The sequence below is a fragment of the Myotis myotis genome, unplaced genomic scaffold (genome assembly GCF_014108235.1).
Source record: "Myotis myotis isolate mMyoMyo1 unplaced genomic scaffold, mMyoMyo1.p scaffold_m19_p_5, whole genome shotgun sequence".
In the NCBI taxonomy this organism is placed as follows: domain Eukaryota; kingdom Metazoa; phylum Chordata; class Mammalia; order Chiroptera; family Vespertilionidae; genus Myotis; species Myotis myotis.
The window spans coordinates 41,220,642-41,240,929 of NW_023416357.1; the positions used below are offsets into that span (position 1 = coordinate 41,220,642).

General features: G+C 39.9%; 1 protein-coding gene across 3 annotated transcripts in view; it reads left to right on the forward strand.

Moving 5' to 3' along the window:
- The window catches only part of IQGAP2 (IQ motif containing GTPase activating protein 2), a 267,786-nt gene that overhangs the window by 233,021 nt on the left and 14,477 nt on the right, over positions 1–20,288 (forward strand). For all 3 annotated transcript variants that reach the window (XM_036308005.1, XM_036308004.1, XM_036308003.1), the window contains 8 exons: positions 2,819–2,982; positions 4,778–5,002; positions 6,141–6,281; positions 6,633–6,717; positions 7,110–7,342; positions 10,063–10,195; positions 15,042–15,144; positions 16,190–16,331. In XM_036308005.1, the coding sequence (XP_036163898.1) occupies positions 2,819–2,982; positions 4,778–5,002; positions 6,141–6,281; positions 6,633–6,717; positions 7,110–7,342; positions 10,063–10,195; positions 15,042–15,144; positions 16,190–16,331 (1,226 nt within the window). The remainder of the gene's footprint in view (positions 1–2,818; positions 2,983–4,777; positions 5,003–6,140; positions 6,282–6,632; positions 6,718–7,109; positions 7,343–10,062; positions 10,196–15,041; positions 15,145–16,189; positions 16,332–20,288) is intronic.

A 20,288-nucleotide genomic window follows, 5' to 3' on the forward strand; every position in this document is an offset into this window, starting at 1 on the left:
GGGAAGGGTTTTTGGCTGCCTAAATCAGGTTAGTAGTTATCCACCAGTTGGAAATTTAATCTTAGACATTTGTCATTTTTCACATCCACAAACTTCTAAGTGTATGAAGCTGCTTTGATAGAATTTGTGTCACAGGGAAAGTCATAATTTAGTCATTAGCCTACGGCTTGTATTGTTTACCCTGTTACATAAGTGGAGGCAGATGAATGGAAAAGAGGAAAGACACAGGAGCATGTTTAGATTAATTCTACCAAATTTTATTTCCCCCAAAATAAAAAAACTGATAGTCCCAGGACACGACCATTTGGTTGAACCCAGTGAATTGTCTCTTCTAATCATGTATTTTCCTTCACCTTTTCTTTCTCTCCTTTGGAGACCTTAGCCCAAGATCATTGAAGAAACCATATAACAGCAAATGACCTGGATTCCTTTGGCCTTTGGATTATGCCTTGGCAAGAATTATTAGCCACAGTAACCAATCAGCTAATATAGGTTGGGTTTGTCTCTGCAGTGTGAGCCTAAATTTAAAGGTTTTAGGGCATCTGAGAGCAATGAGCAGTGGGCTTCTTTAGCTTTAGAGTAACTTTCTCAATCTCATATGCTTTGCGTGGGAAAAGAATCTCTACAGAGCTATAAAGAAACAGTTGTCCTGAGCTGCTTATGCATAACATTTCAGCCAATTTGTTATAGGCTTGAAAGTAAATCTAGGTAGTGAAGTAAGCTAGCATTTGGATTTTCTTTAAAACACTAAAGCCAAACTGCTTGAGCAGAGTTGTCTCTTGATGTCCACCAGGGATTGATTCCAGGACCCCCAAGGTTACCAAAATTCACAAATGCTCAAGTCCCTTATATAAAATGGGGTAGTACTTGCATATAACCTAGGCTTATCCTCCCGTATACCTTAGTCATCTCTATATTACTTATAATACCTAATGTAAATAGTTGTTATACTATAGTATATGGGGAATGATAACAAGACAGAAGTCTGTACATGTTCAGACTGTATATGGCCATCATGACCTAATTATAGAGTTACACGTCAGCAACAAAGTAATGTTTTTCCGAGTATTATGTATCTGGTTGGTTGAATCCACCGATGCGGACCCTATGGATATGGAAGGCCGACTCTATTCCAGATGAAAATTAGTTTCTGTGTATGGAAAATGTTCCTTTCTCATCACAAGGAAGATGAAAAGTGCCGGGGTCCAACCCCAGCATGTCCAGGGGTCCCCAAAGGTGTGGATGGAGTCAGCGAAGAAGGAATGACACAGAGACAGCGTTCAGTTGATCAGCAGCCTAGCCAGGATCTCTAGCCAGGATCTCCAGCCAAGTTCTGGTCTGGATCTCCAGCGAAGTTCTGCTTAGGATCTCCAGCCAGGTTCTGTGTCCATGTTCTCTTGCTAGGTTCTCCAGGTTCTCCAGCCAGGTTCTGTAGCCATGTTCCCTCGCTAGGTTCTCCAGCCAGGTTCTGTCCAGGTTCTCCAGCCAGGTTCAGTCACCAGGTTCTAGTCAGGTTCTCTTGCCAATTTCTGTAGTCAGGTTCAGTCCAGGATCTTTTGCCATGTTCTCTCGCTAGGTTCTGTCTCTAGGTTCTGAGGCCAGTTTCTGTCCAGGATCTTTTGCCATGTTCTCTCCAGTGAAGTTCTTCTGTCTCTAGAGAACGTTCTGTGTAGGTTCTGTGCCTAGGTTCTGTCTCTCTTCGTTCTGTCTTCTTACATCTGTATTTATACCAGTTGATTCCAATCCTATCAATCTCTATTTCAAAGGTTAGGGCGTTTCTTATCTCCATTCCAGGGAGTAAAGATTATGTAGCTTAAGCATGATTGTTCGTAGTTAAAGTGATTAATTACCCACCTGGCACTTAGTTAAGAGGTTTTATTCCCTCCCTAACTTCAGGGGAAAATCCCTACCTGGGGAAACAACCTTTCTCAGAGACCTTGGTTAAAACACATAGTGCCAAGAAGGTGAGCAAACATATTAAGAACAGTATACCATATATGCCAGGTCCCTTGAAACAGCAAGCATGGACCGGCTCCCGGCAGAAAAGGAGGAGGATTTCTCTGTAACCTAAGATTTATTTTTTTCTCTGCTAATTACCTCCATCTGGTTGGTGTAGCTGCTGGAGAAAAACCCTATGACTGGTACTACATCTCACAGACTCCAGCTGAGCACTCAGGGCTCCATTTCAGTGTTTTTTAAATTCTTGTCAATATTTAAGTTTTCTTTTTTTCTTTGTTAATTTCTTCTGGCATTTCCCCCATCAGCTGTCCTGACCTTCACCTCTTTCTTTAACCTGCCTGCTTCACGCCTAAGTTCTCATTCCTTGTAACGCATTATGGCCATCCCACTGTCTTCACATTCAAACATATCCTTTTCTTTTTTATTTTCAGTCTCAGAATAGGGGGTGTTTCCTTTTATTCATTCATCACTTCTTCTAGGACAGTCTATTTAGCTGGGCCTTTTCAGATACCAGATTCTATTTGCCACCCCCTCTCTCTTCTGTGTTTCGAAAATAAACATTCATGTGTGGCTCAAAATGGGTAACAGTGTAAAGTATGTATGTTTCATTAAATATATCACATAGCATATAAAATTTAAATCCTCTCATAACTTTCTAATGTAACTTCCTATATTATTACTATGATTACTATTAATATTAGCTGATAACTTTTAAAGTCTTACTTTGTGCCAGATACTCTTCTGTTTGCTGTATACACATTAAGTCATTGACAGGGAACTGGATATTCTTCTCTGATTTAATAATATATTAACATACAGATTTTAGATGGTTTTTTTCTTTCTCCCTCTTTTGTTTCAGACCAATCCTTTATACCTGGCTAAGCTGATTTTCCAGATGCCACAGAACAAGTCCACTAAATTTATGGATACTGTTATTTTCACACTATACAACTATGCTTCCAATCAGCGAGAAGAATATCTACTCCTCAAGCTTTTTAAAACCGCTCTGGAAGAAGAAGTAAAGTATGTATATAAATAATCCTTAGAAGTTATTTATACCTATTAAATATATCAAGTTTCTTAAGAAATTTCTACATCATTATAAGTTATGCAGGTACAACTTTCCTCCACCAGCGATATCTTTTCTAATGCTAAACTAACTTTCGATTCTATACAACTGAAAATCTAAAGCTTTTTTGAAAGTCAGTAAGAAAATTTAGCTTAATTAAAATTATGTAAGTAATAAAGCCACAAGATAAGGATCTCTGCTAAATAGTGTTCCCTTCTTACTGAAACTTAAGCTTATTTTTGCTAATTTGCTAATTTGTTTTCTCAGTAAATGTAAAAAAATAAAGTGTAGGTAACTATAATGAATGGACAAAAAATAATAATAATAACACACACAAAAAAAAAATCAACACATGAGGAATGCCCTTAGCCAACTAGATGGACCTTAACTTTCTTCCTGACTTCTTGACACCTAAAGCATATTAGCTAGGCCCTCTGCCCTCAGGGTGTCTATAAACCAGCAAGAGAAATAGAATTCATGAGAAATAGTAATGCTGGGCCGAAGAATAAGGTAAGAACTAAATGAATAAAGCATACAGTGTAACATCAGAGGGATGGTAAGAAGTTTCAATTCGGTCAGTTGATAAAGATATTATGGAAGGGGAGGTAGTTGGCCCAAAGCCTTGAAGAATACCTATAGTTTTATAAGAAGAAATGGAAAAAGGAAATAAGGCACAGTGATGATAGAAGCAGCATGGGCAGAGGTACAAGAAAAAGAAGATTAGTCTCTCCAAGATGTGACTTAATTAGTGACTATTAGTGGTTGAGCCAGATCATGGAAGATAGTGAGGACAGGACCACCTGATGAGCCTCTTACTCCCCAGGAAGCTATAAGGTTTTAGAGAAGGGATGTGGACATGACCACATTGGGTTTAGAAGATTGACCAGCTGGCCATGTATGAACAGGGTGAATTGGCACTACACAGATCAGAGAATGAGAAGGAGAAAGATAGTTTGTGCTTTTAACATACTCAGTAGGACATGGATGAAAATATTCAGCAGAAAACTGGAAATTCAAGACTAACTCCCAGGAAAGAGATGGGGAATAGATATCAGATCAAAGGATAGGCTGCAGAGATATGGTCATTGCAGTTGTGCCTGAGCGAGATCTGAGGAGAGAACATGTAGAAGGTGAAGGAAAACAAGCCAAAGGTGGGAAGAGGAGACAGCAAAAGAAACAAAATGAGTGACTAGGTAAGACCCTGGCACTCTGAGACCCTAAAGGGAAAGCCAGTGGAAAAGGGAGACAGTGGTCCAGTGGGAGGAGGGGGAGAGGTTGCTCAGAGATGGAAGGTTGGAGAGAGGGAAGGTCAGAGAGTTGGCAATCAGAAATAAAGATTTCTCGCAGCCCTGTGATGGAGCCAGAAGCCACATAGCCTAGAATTTGAGTGGGACTTAAAGAAGTGGAGATAGTCCATTCAGTCAAGAAAGTTATTTTTGAAATTTGGTAACTAGAGAGGACACAGTACTTGTACAGTGTCCCCCAGTGTTATTAGTCTTGGTCCATTTTCAGTTCCTTCCTGCCTCCTAGATTGAGATTACGGCGGAGAACCTATTTTTAAACCCTTAAATTTCTCAAATCAGAAACGTTCATCTTATAAATGATAGCTTCCTTTTAAGTCATACTATCTTTGATCGTCAATGGAGAAAAATATAGCCCCAGGAAGCCCTCGCCTGCCCGAGAGAATATACATTGTTTAAAACTATCCACAGAGGCAAACCATTTTGTTTTGGGTTGGGCTTTTTTTAGATCAAAGGTGGACCAGGTACAAGACATCGTTACTGGGAACCCTACAGTCATCAAGATGGTCGTCAGCTTCAACAGAGGCGCCCGTGGGCAGAACACGCTGCGCCAGCTCCTGGCTCCCGTGGTGAAGGAGATCCTGGATGACAGCTCCCTGGTCATCAACACGAACCCTGTGGAGGTGTACAAGTCTTGGGTGAACCAACTAGAAACACAGACTGGAGAAGCCAGGTAACAAAGCCAGGAAGATGTTGTTTTCCAATCATGCTTCATGATCATTTTTACATGTGTATTACATATATTCTTAAACTCTGTCAAGCTCTGTTAAAAGAACAAAACGTACTGTACAAATTCCATTCAATCCAAGATGTTACTACCTCCCTTTAACTTACGGTGCAGGTCACATTCTTAGAGTACTGCTCATCTTGATAGTACACTCTGTTGTAACATTTCAGTACCAGTTGATCCCCCATAATCCTCTCCCTTGGTTATTCTTTGTGTGTTTCTAAACTAGATCTAGAAATGGTACACCTGACAATACATACTTTTTTAGACTTACCAAGTGAGTAACTTTAACGCGTAAGCATCAACAAGCCAGGGGGTTTTTTAGATCTAAGCAATCCCAGTTTTTATTGCCTGCAAAAGGATGCCTTGTGAAATCATGAAGATATGCACAGAGAACTCTGGTTGTCATAGCAGCATTTGTAATAGCAAAAGTTGGGCAAAGTCAAAATATTTAGCTTTGGGGAATTTGTTAAATAAAGGTTTGTGTGACATAATGGAGTAGTCAGTAACTATTTGGAATCATGGCACAGAAATCTATTTATTGGCATGGATAAATGTTCACAATTTAGTTTTCAGTTGCAGTTAAATACAGTGACTCATTTTCTTTAAAAGGAAATACTTGTACACACACACAAATACACAAGTACACATAGGATCTGTATGGGGAGTGTATGTACACGAACTGCATTTTTCCCATGAGTGTGAGAGGCCCATATACACATGTGCATAGATGGAGGACCCAGAAAACTGTGGACTAAGATATGAAAAGTAGTTTTCTGTAAATTGGTATTTTTTTTCTTGTTGGCTTATATGCAGTTCTTTTCTGTAAAGGAATTTTTAAAAAGAGGAAGAAAGTTAACTGGATCTGCCAGTTACTTTGCCCGAAGAGCTCAAAGGGAGAGCCTGGAATGCCCTGCTCCCCTACTGGCATGTGAGGCTTCCCCTCACTTAGCAAACCGTTCGTCCCTGGAGTCAGTGGGCAAAGTCCAGTTCACTATACAAAGCTTAACTATAGGATCAACTTGGCAAGGATACAAATGCTTGTACCTACACCCCATAAAATTGCAAGCCCTTGTGTTTTCAGCAACCTGCCTTACGATGTGACCGCAGAACAGGCTCTGACATACCCCGAAGTGAAAAGTAAACTGGATGCATCCAATGAGAGCCTGCGCAGGGTCACCGACAAAGTCCTGAACTCCATCATTTCCTCCCTTGATCTACTGCCGTAAGTTCTGTTATTAGCAACTTTAGCATTCTTTGCTGAAAGTTCTTGAAATAATACGTAAAATAAATCCCAGTAGTGAAGATAGGAATTTTCTCTCATATTATATTTACCGTTTTAAACATTTGCCTACATTTGCATTTTAAATTCATGACTATTCTCCAAAGAGGAAAGTGTACAAACCCGTATTAAGTTACTGTCATCCATGGAAGTCCTTTGATTCTGTTACCATCTCATGTTATGTTTAATTTTAGGAAAATGCTCAGCTTTCGTTGACTGGAACAATTGCTGTGTATTCCTTTCTCACTTAGGTTTTTTTCCATTACTTTCTTTTGTCATCTGTTTTACATGTAGTTATGGATTGAGGTATATAGCCAAAGTACTGAAGAATTCAATCCATGAGAAATTTCCCGATGCAACAGAAGATGAGCTATTAAAGGTAGATGTTCAAGGGTAATCTCACCATAGCTTCTCTTGGGGGTATGAGCCAAAATTACCAACACACCATTTTGTAAGATTTCTTTCACCTTCTATGACTATTTATAATAAGCTGCAGGTCTATTTCTAACAATTATTGTAATTATTGATTAAGGAGATCTTACACATGATTGAGATTCTTTATATTAGATCATTTTGGGGGCAGTAGCATATTTTTCACCAAAAATAATTTTGTTAGCTCTATTAATGAGTGATTATATTCACTACCTTTATTTAACTCCTTGTATTAGAAAATAATTTGCTTTCTTGGGAAACGTCAATCAATGTTTACTTTCGAAAAAAACCCAAACCCTTGAGTTTTCTCTCTTAAAATAGTCTTCTCCATCACTCCAGATTGTTGGAAACCTCCTGTACTATCGGTACATGAACCCAGCTATCGTAGCTCCGGACGGCTTTGATATCATCGACATGACGGCCGGTGGTCAGATCAATTCTGACCAGAGGAGAAACTTGGGAACGGTGGCCAAGGTCCTTCAGCATGCGGCCTCCAACAAGCTGTTTGAAGGAGAAAATGAGCATCTCGCATCTACAAACAATTATTTATCAGAGACGTATCAGAAGTTCAGGTGAGAGGGGTCATTTTGGAGAAACTTGCAAAGTGGTGCCAAAGAATAATGTATGTTCTGTGTTCAGAGCTAGAGTTGGGGGGCAGGAACCTCGGGTGGCCGCGTGCACTTCTACAAGTGAGCGCTGAGGGGAAGAGGAAGAGGGGCAAGCAGGCTGGGTCACTTCTGTCTGGTGCTCCACATCCCACCTCCAGAGCCCTGTTACATTGATTTATCCCCCTATGTATGATTTTCACTCATTGACAAAATGAAATATTTACTCTTGGTGGCATGCTATAGGCCAGTGATGGCGAACCTTTTGAGCTCGGCGTGTCAGCATTTTGAAAAACCCTCACTTAACTCTGGTGCCATGTCACATATAGAAATTTTTTGATATTTGCAACCATAGTAAAACAAAGGCTTATATTTTTGATATTTATTTTATATATTTAAATGCCATTTAACAAAGAAAAATCAACCAAAAAAAATGAGTTCGTGTGTCACCTCTGACACGCGTGTCATAGGTTCACCATCACTGCTGTAGGCTTATAGTAGTTAGAATTAAAATAGCTGATTTTTGCTTTTTTGAACTTGAGGGTTTTGTTTGTTTTTAAGAACTTGTTCAAGCAGGAGAAACTTGCCTTATCTTCATCAAACAATAAGTAGGAAACTGAGTAGTTGGTTTGAATGGTTGGGGAGGTCCAGCTTTTGTGCTTGTGAGGGTCACGTGTGTGGATGTGTTCTGTTCTAGTCTCAGACCTTTCCTAATTATTCACGTAAGACTGAAGCCTGTTGACTTTCAAAGCAGCTCCAGAGCCCATCACTGGTTATTGCACAGGGACATGAAAGGAGTGAGAGTAGCAGGAAGAGCCCCTCATGTGCTGCTCTCTGAGGAAGCATGTTCATCTTGGCCTTCAGTTTTCTCTTGTCTGCCATTCAGTCAGAGAAGCATGACATAACTGTGGCCTCTTCCACTCCTCACTTGGAAAATGATAACTTCCCATTCCTCAGTTGTGTTCTGGGTCGTGATTTATCTCCTGACAAAGATCGTTGCTGATTATTGATCTCTATTTGGAATTTGTGGCCTCCTATTAAAAACATCCCCCAAATCCTCCCACTATAGGAAGTTTCGATTTCTCAAGCTGCTAAGGTTAGGTCTTCTCACTGACCGAAAAAATAATATCCATTTCCCTGCAAACCCTTACTTGCTGTGTCAGCGTCCCTCTACTTTTTTCTCAGATTATACCTGTTAACCATCTATGCTCCCAACTCTTCAAAACCCTCCCCTCAACGCTTAAATTCCTCTGTTTTTCCCTCTTCCTCTAATACTTGGTCTTTATATACTTCAGCAACTCGTGATAAATTATAGACAAAAAAGTGCAGAAGACCAGTTGTCAGATGGGAACATGCTCCTGCCCACCCCAGCATGGCTGCCTGCCATTCACCTCCCCCAGCCTTGGGGTGGGAAGGCAGAGGTCAGTTCTTGTGCACAAAAGCCTCGGGTACCCTTAGGATATACACCAAGGATCCTTTGAGGCATCTGAAATATTTCCAACTTTATGGACTAGAACACCTACTCTCCCTGTGCAGAGGATCACTCCAAAACCGTGATGCTAGCACACCTGGCTTTCTTGCTCTCTCTGTCTAAACTTCCCATAGCTTAAAATAGCAGACGTTTTAGAGTCTGGGTTCTGGAGGAATGGGGCACTGTACGCAGTTGTGTGTCTATCCTTAATAGTATTTCCATCAGCCACAACTGTTGTTTGGATCAACTGAGTAGACAAGACGTAACTCAAACTTTTGTCAAATTGATAACAGAAGCTCTGAAGGGTTGTTAGAGTATTGAAGGTCTAGGACAGTGATGGCGAACCTATGACACGCGGGTCAGAGGTGACACGCGAACTCATTTTTTTGGTTGATTTTTCTTTGTTAAATGGCATTTAAATATATAAAATAAACATCAAAAATATAAGTCTTTGTTTTACTATGGTTGCAAATATCAAAAAATTTCTATATGTGACACGGCACCAGAGTTAAGTTAGAGTTTTTCAAAATGCTGACACGCCGAGCTCAAAAGGTTCGCCATCACTGGTCTAGGAGCTTGTGACCTTTAAAGTAGAAAATTTGAACTAGCAGGCATGGGTCAGTGGTTGAGCGTTGACCTATGAACCAGGAGGTCACGGTTCGATTCCCAGTCAAAGCACATGCCTGGGTTGCGGGCTTGATCCCCAGTGTGGGGCATGCAGGAGGCAGCCAATCAATGATCTCATCACTGATGTTTCTCTCTCTCTCTCTCCCTCTCCCTTCCTCTCTGAAATCAATAAAAATATATTTAAAAATAATAAAGTAGCAAATTTGGTTGTTTTTTGAATTGTTTTCTGTAGGGAGTCTTGATTCTTAGATCAAGGATTAGTAGTCTTGATATTTTTGTTTAAATTTTAGGGCCATTTTTAAAATAATATATATTAAATGACCTGCCCATAATTTGATTATATTGAGTCACTAACAGGGCCCATCTGAGGAGCTGGGTTAAACATTCAGAAACATGGACTCGGCTTCCACGGTCAGGAGCCATCCTGGAAGATGCTGTAACAACTCCCCCCTCCCTCCCCCCTCGCCCCCCTCACCACCACCACCACCAAGACAACAAAGAATTAGTCATCATTCAAGATTTTTTCACTATTTATGAGACTGTTTAACTCACCGATTTGACTACCTTAAGACTTTTTTTTCTTTATTAGGAAATATTTCAAAGAAGCATGTGATGTCCCCGAGCCAGAAGAAAAGTTTAATATGGATAAATACACAGATGTGGTGACAGTCAGCAAACCCGTCATTTATATTTCAATTGAAGAAATCATCAACACACATTCAGTAAGTGGGGTTAGAAAAGGCTCTGAGTTCTGACGTCTGTGTCTTGAAAATGCTTAGTCTTTCTGGGGGCCTTATGTAAGCATGTGCGAACGCTCATGTTCTTAATTCTACGAAACATTTGATTATTTATTCCCTGACTCTTAGGCATTAGTAAAACTCCTTCTTCCAAGAAAAGTTTACTTTTTCCATGATCTGTTTGCAAAGTCAGAGTGTGAATGTGCTGTTTAAGCCCTGAGCCGGGGCAGGACCTGGTATTTTCCCCACCCACTAAGGCCACACTGCCTGCACCGCCATATACTGTCTCTCTCCCTTTCAGGAATCCTCTCAGCTTTTCCAGAAATTCCATGGGAAAATGAAAATGTTTTCTCCATTCTAATTTTGGACATAAAGAGGAAACAGACAGACTACTCAAAGTTAGGGAAAAGAAGACACCCCACCCCCCACCTACCCACCCACCCACCCACAAAAGCCACCTACCAAGAATCACTTCTATTCTGGAAACCCTCATTTCTTAGAAATGGCAGTTTTAGTCTGTGCTGTGTCACAGTGTCTCCATCTGGTTCTGCAAACAGCAGCACCATCGCCTGTGTATTAAGTGCCTGTTGGGGGCAGGGCAGTAAAGAGAGGTTAAGCACTGAGAGTGTTTGGTGGGGGGCTTGGCGTTTTCTTTTGCCTTTTTAAAAACAAGTTTGAACTTATTTCCTGAAAATTCTAAGTTCTTAAAAGGTAACCTTTTCGAGATTAGTTTTGCACCTTGCCACTCCAAGCCAAGTTGTGGAGATGAGTTCCAGATGTGCCCCAGACCTTCCAAGTCAGAACCTGCATTCTAACAAGATCCCAGGTGGTCCAGATACACACTAAAGGTCAAGAAGCCATGGTTGAGGATACACCCAGCTTGGGATGCTACACACAACTAGGAGGAAAATATAACAAATACACACTTCTTAGAGGTCCTACCCCTGCCCCCATCAAACAAGCTATGCTAACAAGTGGCAACATTGGCTGCTCAAAATTCAGTCATTATTATTAAGCTCTTCTAAGAAACTACAGCTTGAGGTTTGGAAGAAAGATTGGATCTACTTTTGATTTCTCTTTTTCAGAGTTAGAGCAGGGAACCTCCTCAACATTTCAACAAGCTCTCCATGAAAACTGTGAGTGACCCCAAACAAAGGCAGGTCTGAATGGCCAGCTGCAGGAGTGAGTTGGTTGATTAAATGAAGAGGCTGTGCTTCTTTTCTCTATATACAAACACCCAAAATCACAAAGGAAACATGTCCACATCCAGCAGTGTATCATTTGCAAAAGTGACTTTCTAATAAGCAGGTAGACTCATTCATATTTGAGCAACACCCCATTTGTCCATTTCTACGGTAGATCATCCACCTCAAAGAAAGTGTCCACATGGTGGCTCACTTTTCTGAGGGCATCGCCCTCCTGCAGAAAGTGTTGGGAGTCCTATTTTAGAAGGAGGGATTCTTTCCCAAGGACAGCAGAGAGAACACTGTTACTGTATTCATTTGGGCAGTTCCTTTTTAAGGAAAATTAGTCTGTTCCTTTTGTGATCGAAAATTGAAAACAGAACCCAATCCTGGGAAACACAGCGCGTGACTGGAGTCCCTCCATGCGTTAGGCTGGAAGCAGACATAATAACGTGGGAGTAATGTCCTTTCAGAGGAAGACTGTCCTGTTTACTGTCTGTCTCAAGTGAGGAGGTGTCCACATGCGGACACAAGCACGCAGCAGCGTGACGTGCCAAGCCTGTGGCCACATGCCTGCCCCTTGTTCTCTAAGGAACATGTACACAACCTCAAAATAAGCTCTTTAATGAGACATTTTTAGTCAATTCTTGTGTTCTGTAAATATCAGAATAGAAGGTAGCAGCTGGCCCCCCTTCCAGGGACAGTAGCCAGATCACCTGTCCTGTCTCATCAGAAGACAAGAACACAGATTTCTCCAAATTGCTTATTTTGTTCTTGTCTCTAACTTGTCTTCCCCCAAACATATCCTATATGTGGTCCTTCCATATTTCACTGTGTCTTTATATTGCCTCTATTATTTATATAATGTCTTTCTTTAAATCAACTCACCTTTTTTTTAAACATAAAACATATATCTTTGCTTTAAAACAAAATACCTCTAATTATAGCGGGAAAACTATCGTGCCTTACAATAAATAGACACTTTAAAAGTAAATTAATGCAATGAAAACTGAGGAGTTGGATATAGTTGCTTCCTTGAAGCTGTGCACCTTGAGACCTCCTCTCCCTTTCTTAAAAATCCAATTAGCAAGTGTCACGAAATGTTAAGGAAAGCTCAGCATTAAACAGACACTGTCTCCCCCACTGATCCTACCGACTAAAAGAGATTGGAAAAGGAAGTAAGCAAGGCAGTGTGGAACTGGCATAAGGATAGACATACCAGTCAATGGGATGGAACTGAGTCTAGAAATAAACCTTCAACTTTACGGCCCATTCTGTTTTCAACAAGGGACTAAAACAGTTCAGTAGGAAAATAATGCTCTTCAACATATGGTGCTGGGGCAACTGGAAATCTATATGCCAAGAATGAAGTCGGACCCCACCCTTCAAATCTACTCAAAAATGAACTCAAAATGGATCAGAGCCCGGCCAGTATGGCTCAGTGGTTGAGCATTGACCTATGAACCAGGAGGTCACAATTCGATCCCCAGTCAGAGCATATGCCCAGGTTGTGGGCTCAATCCCTAGTAGAGGGCCTGCAGGAGGCAGCCAATCAATAGATGTTTCTCTCTCTCCCTTCTCCTTCTTCCCTTCCTGTCTCTCTAAAGATCAATAAAAACACATTTTTTTAAAAAAAATTTAATGGGCAAATGATCTGAATAGAGATTTTTCCAAGGAAGATATATAGGCATACCTTGCATTATTGCACATTTTTTACAAATTGAAGGCAAGACCCTCCACCAGTGAAAAGATTGCAACTCACTTTATTGTAATACTCTTTATTGCGGTGGTCTGGAACTGAACTACAGTCTCTGAGGTTTGCCCGTAGTCATGGTCAATAAGCCCATGAAAAGATGCTCAAATTCACATCAGGTAATGTGAATCAAAACCACGGTGAGATATCAACTTCGCACCCACTGGGATGGCTAGAGTAAAATCAAGTAATAATACGGATGTGGAATAATTGAAACTCATATACTGCTGGTAGAAGTGTAAAATGGTACGGCCACTTTGGGAATCAGTTTGGCAATTCCCAAATATTAAACATGGAGTTGCTGTATGATGCAGCAATTCCACTCGTAGGTATGAACTCAAGAAAAATGAAAACATGTTCACACAAAAACTCATACATGAATGTTCACAGTATCGTTATTCATAATAGACAGAAAGTGGAAACAAATGACAATCAACAGATGAATAATGTGTGATATCTCTATATAATGGAACACTGATTATTCAGCCATAAAGAGGAATGAAGTACTGATCTATGCTACAACATGGATGAACCTTGAAGTCATCATGCTCAGTGAAAGAAGCCAGTACAAAAGGCCACAGATTGTATGATTTCATGCACATGAAGCAGCCAGAACAGCCAAATCTAGAGAGAGAGAGAGTAAATGAATGGTTTCCGGGGACTACGAGGATGGGGTAATGGAGAGCGACTGCTAATGGGTAGTTTCTTTTTTGAGTGATGAAAATGTTCTGAAATTAGATAGTGGTGATGGTTGCACGATTCTTTGAATATACTAACAATCATCACATCATACATTTTAAATGAGTAGATTTGATGATATGCTAATGATATCTAAATAAAGCTTTTAAAAACAGGTTGAAAATGGAAAAGATGAATTTTATCATTCTGACCCAGTTTTGTAAGATAGTTATGCAAAACAACTAAAATTATTTTCTGTCACCAGGGGTACAAGTCCCGTACTTTGGAAACATTGTTTTAATTTAATTCTGAATACAAACAAAAGCAGCTGTGCTGTTCTTCAGTTTTCCCCTCCAATGCTGCTGCTGCTCCAGGTTAAGACTGTTTCTTCTAAGACTTGGCAAAACACCCAGCAGTGTTACTCACCTTTGATCTTTTTGGAGGGGGTGGTGAAAGGGAGAACCAGCTGGTACGTCTGGGTCTCAGGCCAAAGAACCATACGGGTATTTCTGCCATCCCGACCCGTGAAGGATCTTCAGGGCCATTCAGATTAAAATAGCTAATAGTGGTAATTTTTTTCTATGTTTTTATTGATTTCAGAAAGAGGGGGGGAGAGAGAGAAACAGCAATGATGAGAGAGAATCATCAAGTAGCTGCCTCCTCACGCCTCCTACTGGGGTTTAAGCCGGCCACCTGGGCATGTGCCCTGACCAGAATCAAACTGTGACCTCCTGGTTCTTGGATCTAGCTCAGCCACTGAGCCACACCAGCCGGACAACAGTGGTGATTTTTTCAAAGTAGCTGTAGTGTTTGATTACTGCATGATTCTTCTCTGAAAAGATACGGAAATGCCCTTCCAGTTGGCTACCAGTGTTAACCACCTCGACTCATTTTAGAATGTTTCCCCCAACTTTGACTTTCTCTATAAAGGAGTGGAGCACCGGGATCAGGTGGAAGAAGGCTGCCGCTCAGCAGACCCTGCTGAAAGGGGGTTTATGAGCACCTTTCACAAAGCTACAATTTTTTGACAAGAAGTAGACACTTCCCTCTAAGATAAAATAATAACTGTACCTCTGTGGTCTCTAATTTTAATAAATATCAGACTTGTAATTAAGATTCAAACAATATCAGAATAAAATTACCATGAAAAACTGGAAACTGTATCAATATGGTATCAGCTAAGAATTTACTTGTGTGTGTTGCTTTCTCTATACAGCTCCTGTTGGAACACCAGGATGCTATTGCACCTGAAAAAAATGACCTACTGAATGAACTGTTGGAATTGCTGGGAGAAGTACCTACTGTGGAATCTTTTCTTGGTAAGAGCGTATCCCTTCTACTTACTCTCTGGCTTGCCTAATTGTTTGTTTGGTTGGTTGGTTGGTTGGTTGACTTATTGTCTTTCGGATCCTAGATCAAAAGTTTTTTTAAATTTATCACTTAAGCTTATTTAAAGAATAATAAGTACAGTAGCTACTTCCTACATTAAAGATTCTATAACTTGTAGTATCCTATAGTATAGAACACTTTGATATTCTTGAAGGTAAGTTCTAAATACATCATAAATAATATCTGTCAACCTATTTCATAAAGAAAGAAAAGAGTCAAGTTTATTAGAAATTTCTTGCTGTATTTTCAAAATCTCTAAGGATTTTGTTAACAATTCTCCCTTTTAGTAATTTTTCATATTTTGAATATCTGTGTCCCATGTTGTTTTAACTTAAAATCTAAGTTTTTTTTAATCCTCACCCAAGAATGTATTTAGAGAGAGGAAGGGAGAGAGAAGGAGAGAGATAGACATCCATGTGAGAAACATCAATTGGTAATTGGTTGCCTCCTGTACGCCCCCTAGCCGGGGATCAAACCTGCAACCTAGGTATGTGCCCTGACCTGGACGAACCGGCAACCTTTTGGTGCATGGAATGATGCTCCAACCAACTGAGCCACCTGGATAGGGCAAAATCAAAGACTTTTTTTAAAATATATTTTTATTGATTTCAGAGAAGAAGGGAGAAGTAGAGAAAGAGAGAAACATCAATGATGAGAGAGAAACATTGATTGCCTGACTCCTGCACACCCCACACTGGGGATTGAGCCCACAACCCAGGCATGTGCCCAACCAGGAATCAAATTGGGACCTCTTGGTTCATAGGTCAAAGCTCAACCAGTGAGCCATGTCAGCCGGGCAAAATCAAAGACTTTTAAAAGCCACTTTCAGTGTATTGGGATGTGGGGGTTTTTTATGAAGACTATGATCTCCTGTCTAACTACTGAGCCTACCTTTCCCATGGAACCTTTATCTTACATTGTTGATGCACCATCACAATGAGTGAATTGGGAGAATAACAATTTTTTTTTCTACAGGGGAAGGAGCCATTGATCCCAATGACCCTAACAAGGCGAATACACTAAATCAGCTCTCAAAGACTGAGATTTCCCTTTCCTTGACAAGCAAGTACAACTTAGGGGATGGTGAAGGTATAGATGGCCAAAGCCTCATGATAAAGTAAGTTTGGGGCTTAAAGGGCACATGTTCCCAATTATGCATCTTAAACCATGCAAATTCAAACAAGGCTAAATCCCCAAATAATTCATTTCAAAATGTCTACATATTGAAATGCATTATGGTTACCCATCAAACAGTTAACCAAATGACAATAGACTCTTTATAATTTAAGAGGGAACTAAATATTATAATAGTGTATGAAGCCTGTCTTTTTTTTTTTCTTATTGTAATGTGATTATTTTCCTTTAAGAAATGAAGTGATTAACTCAGCCTGTAAAAGTCTTTAGCTAACCCAGGGGAAATATCTGTTTCAGAGTGGTCAGAAGATTAGTGAGGAAATACCATGAACCAAATTTGATTTGTGGTATAAAATAGTTATGTAAAAGGCACACACATGATATGACATAATGGCATCATCTGATTTATTAGCCTTCTTTTCTATTAAACTAAGCCTGGATACACTTATCAGCTTTGACTTAATTTTTACCTTACTTTCCACTCCCAAAGATTTCAAATGAAGCATTCAATTTTTAAATAATAGGGTATTCTTTCCCTCAAGGCTTCCTAGATATTCCATACCAGTTCTTTACCACAGAGTAAGAAAGAATGAGATCCCTGGTGGCAGCATAAATTCAAACATAAACCAGGAATACTTGCTCACAAAACAATACAGTTTTTAAGAACTCACATAAACCAGAGGATATGTGTTTGCACATTAGAACAGTTGCATATTGGGGTGAGATGGAGACTGGACATGGAAATAGAGACACAAGAAGTAAATGTGTCTTTAAATAATACTTCACACAGACTTCCAAACCGCATGCCCTGAGTTATGAGGTTGCTTTCATTTGTGACAGGAGCGTCTATTCTGCCCCTGACATGCTTCAGACAGCACTCATTTCCAGTTGATGTTTTTCCAGATATTCAGACCATGGCCATAAAAGTGTATTCGGTGTGCTGTGTTGTGATGTGTGCTGCTTCCATTACGCTTACTTATTTTATCCTCCTATCACCTAAGGCTCTATTCGTTCATGTAGCAAATATCTGAGTACTGATGCTGTGTCCACAGCACTGAGCTTGATGCTGGGATACAGCAGTGAGCAAGCCAGGACAGGTCCCTGCCCTCCAGAGTCTGAAGTCTGATGGTGGAGAGCACAGCTCAGCTGCAGGACAGAGGACAAGATGCAGGACTCATGCATAACCTTGGCCTCAGCGCATTGAGTGCAGTTCCTTTAGACTACTGATGACCCAGGCAGATTAAAGTTGTGCAGCCAGAACACAGGGCAGAGCAACAGAGCAAAGGGGGGAAATGGTGCAGTCTACTCCCTGGGTTCCTCTGAGCAAGTGGCAATTATAAAGGTAACTGGAAATACAGATTGTGTGTTCCCGCCGTGCAAATTAAATTAGGTCAAGTATCCTATGATCTCATAAGCTTTGTGCTTAGAAATAATGCAAAGACATTTTTTTTCATGATTGGTTTTGTCTGGTATTTGAACATCATTTTCTAAATGCGCTCAGTGAAATGCCTGCATTCATGAGTGTAAATCACAATTTCAATAGTCTAAAATATTAAATAATTTAAATATCATATGTACTTATGCTTATTTCTGAATGTGAGTCCCGTGGTCCTGCCAGTTTTGGGAATTCGCGTTTTTAAAAGCAAAACTAAAAAAGTCGGGCCCATCTGTCTTAGTCAGGGAAACCTGGGCCTTGTCCTGCTTGCCCCAGCCCTGGAGGGGTTCCCTCCCAGCTCCCCACTGTGTGCTGAAAACAGATAGTCTGTCCCTTTAATATCCATGCTAAGTAGAGCCAGCCAGTGGTTTTATTTCAAGATTCTTTCGGCTACTTGGGTTCTTTGCAATTCCATGTGAATTATAGAATCTTTTCCATTTATACAGAAAAGGCTGTTGGGCCAGTGTCTTAATAGACTTGATAATTCACTGCTTTCCTAGACCTCTGGGGGTCTAGTGAGCCTTTCTTTGGGCATGCTTCAAGATCCTGTTGTTGGCATACTTCACTAAATAGCCCAGTGATCAATGAGAATATTGACTTGAAGATTGGCCAGTCAGCTGTCCCTGAAAGTGGAATTTGGGTATTGCCCAAAGATTCAATAGAGTTAGCTCCAGAGGTTAGGCAAGCCTCACTTCCAAATACATTATATTTTAAGCATATATTTTTAAATCTTGCTACTAATAGATAATTATAAAATGTGTCATGACAGGGAGCTTGGAGACCGTCTAGTCTGAGTCTTTATCTTTGAGGTGAGGAAATTGAAGTCTAAAAATTCTAAAAAGCAAGTAGCTAGTCACTGACATGCTTTAAATTCATTCAGATCATTGAAGTTCTATTAATATACACTTTGAAATGCTGATTTATGGGGATGATTTTTTCCAAGCTAATAAGCCAAATTCCTAACTCAAACATACAATGTAGTTTTTGAGACTCTTCATTAGAGAACCAAATTTAACTAAAATCTGACAATGCCTTCAGAAATTACTATGAAGTTTATAATCATGGAATGTAAATAGTTGGAACATGAAAATACCTGACTTTTCTCTATCAGAAATTATTTTGCTTCCTTGTTAAATGAGTTGTGTTTTTCACTTTTAGAAATGCCCTTTTATGATTCATTACAAAATCACTAGCTTTCCAGTAATGAGAAACTCGTATTTTTGGGGGTCTCTACAGTAGCAGAATTTGAGGCATTGTTCATCCTTATGCCTATAAATTTAATTCCATGCTAGTTGCATAATTCTTACTAATTAAATGAGGATGAAAATGGTAATGCTAGCAAATAACCTGCATAGGGACTGTCCTATAGATATAGATAGATAATAGCATAAATAATATAATAACATATATAATGACATTTATGTCATGTAATACTCTCAACAACTCCAAGAAGTAAAGGTTATTAACTATATTTTACAGATGAGGAAATTAGGCACAGAACAAACAAATAAAACCTTTTCTAGGGAGTGTAGCTAGTCAGTGGATCATAGATTCAAACTTAAAAGATCTTAAATCTTCCAGGGACCATTTTCTTGGTCACCAGGTTTTACATTCTTTGTTCTCTCAAGAATCTTAGCGTAAATATCGAGAGCAATAGCAGAGCAGTTATTGCATTCCTGATGCTGGGGCATCTTTCCAGGCCGAAGAGAAGGAGTGACTGACAGATGGGAGGGACATGAAGGCATGTAACTGGAGCAGGAAGAAACATTTGATTGTCTCCCTTCTGTGTGTCTATGGAATAGGGAGCCTCAGTTTTGGTGATTGCCATTTTGTCAGTGCTAGCAAGCATGGTGATAGTAAAAGAATCAGCAAAAAAAAAGGCCTGGTTGAGGAATCCTAGGAAAACCTGGGATTACAGGGATTACAGCCTCAATCTGTCACTTATTAGCCATGGGACTCAGAGCAAGTCACCTGACCCTCAGTGTCCTCAGCCATCAATCAGAGAAGAGGGGGAGGAGGAGGAAGGGCTATGATGAGCAAATGAAGTCATGCATTAACACCTTGTAAATTAGAAAAAACTACCCAATTGTAAATCTCATTATAACTTATAATTCATCTTAAAATATGTGATCCGTATGGCCTTTGTTATTAAACTTCTTTTTCTACAAAAGTATGTGTATAAGTAGAAGGAAATATTTGTGGTTTTTAATCATACTTAGCTGTCTGAGTGCTTAAGTTGTCATCTCTTAAGAATTTTTTCCTGTCACATGATTCTGTTTAGGCGTCCATCATCCCAACTGAGAGCTTTCCTTGCTTTTTGTCCAAACTGGCATGAGAGCTTAAATAGCTAAGGTGATATTTGAAGTTGGGCGATCAAATGTGTAATCATGTTATTAGAATTTTAAACAACTGGAAATACTCCTGAGCTTCCTGAGCTTCCACGACACAAATTTCTTTTCAACCTTGGGTGCACTGTAAGGCAGATGGCAGAAGGGGAGGCTCAGA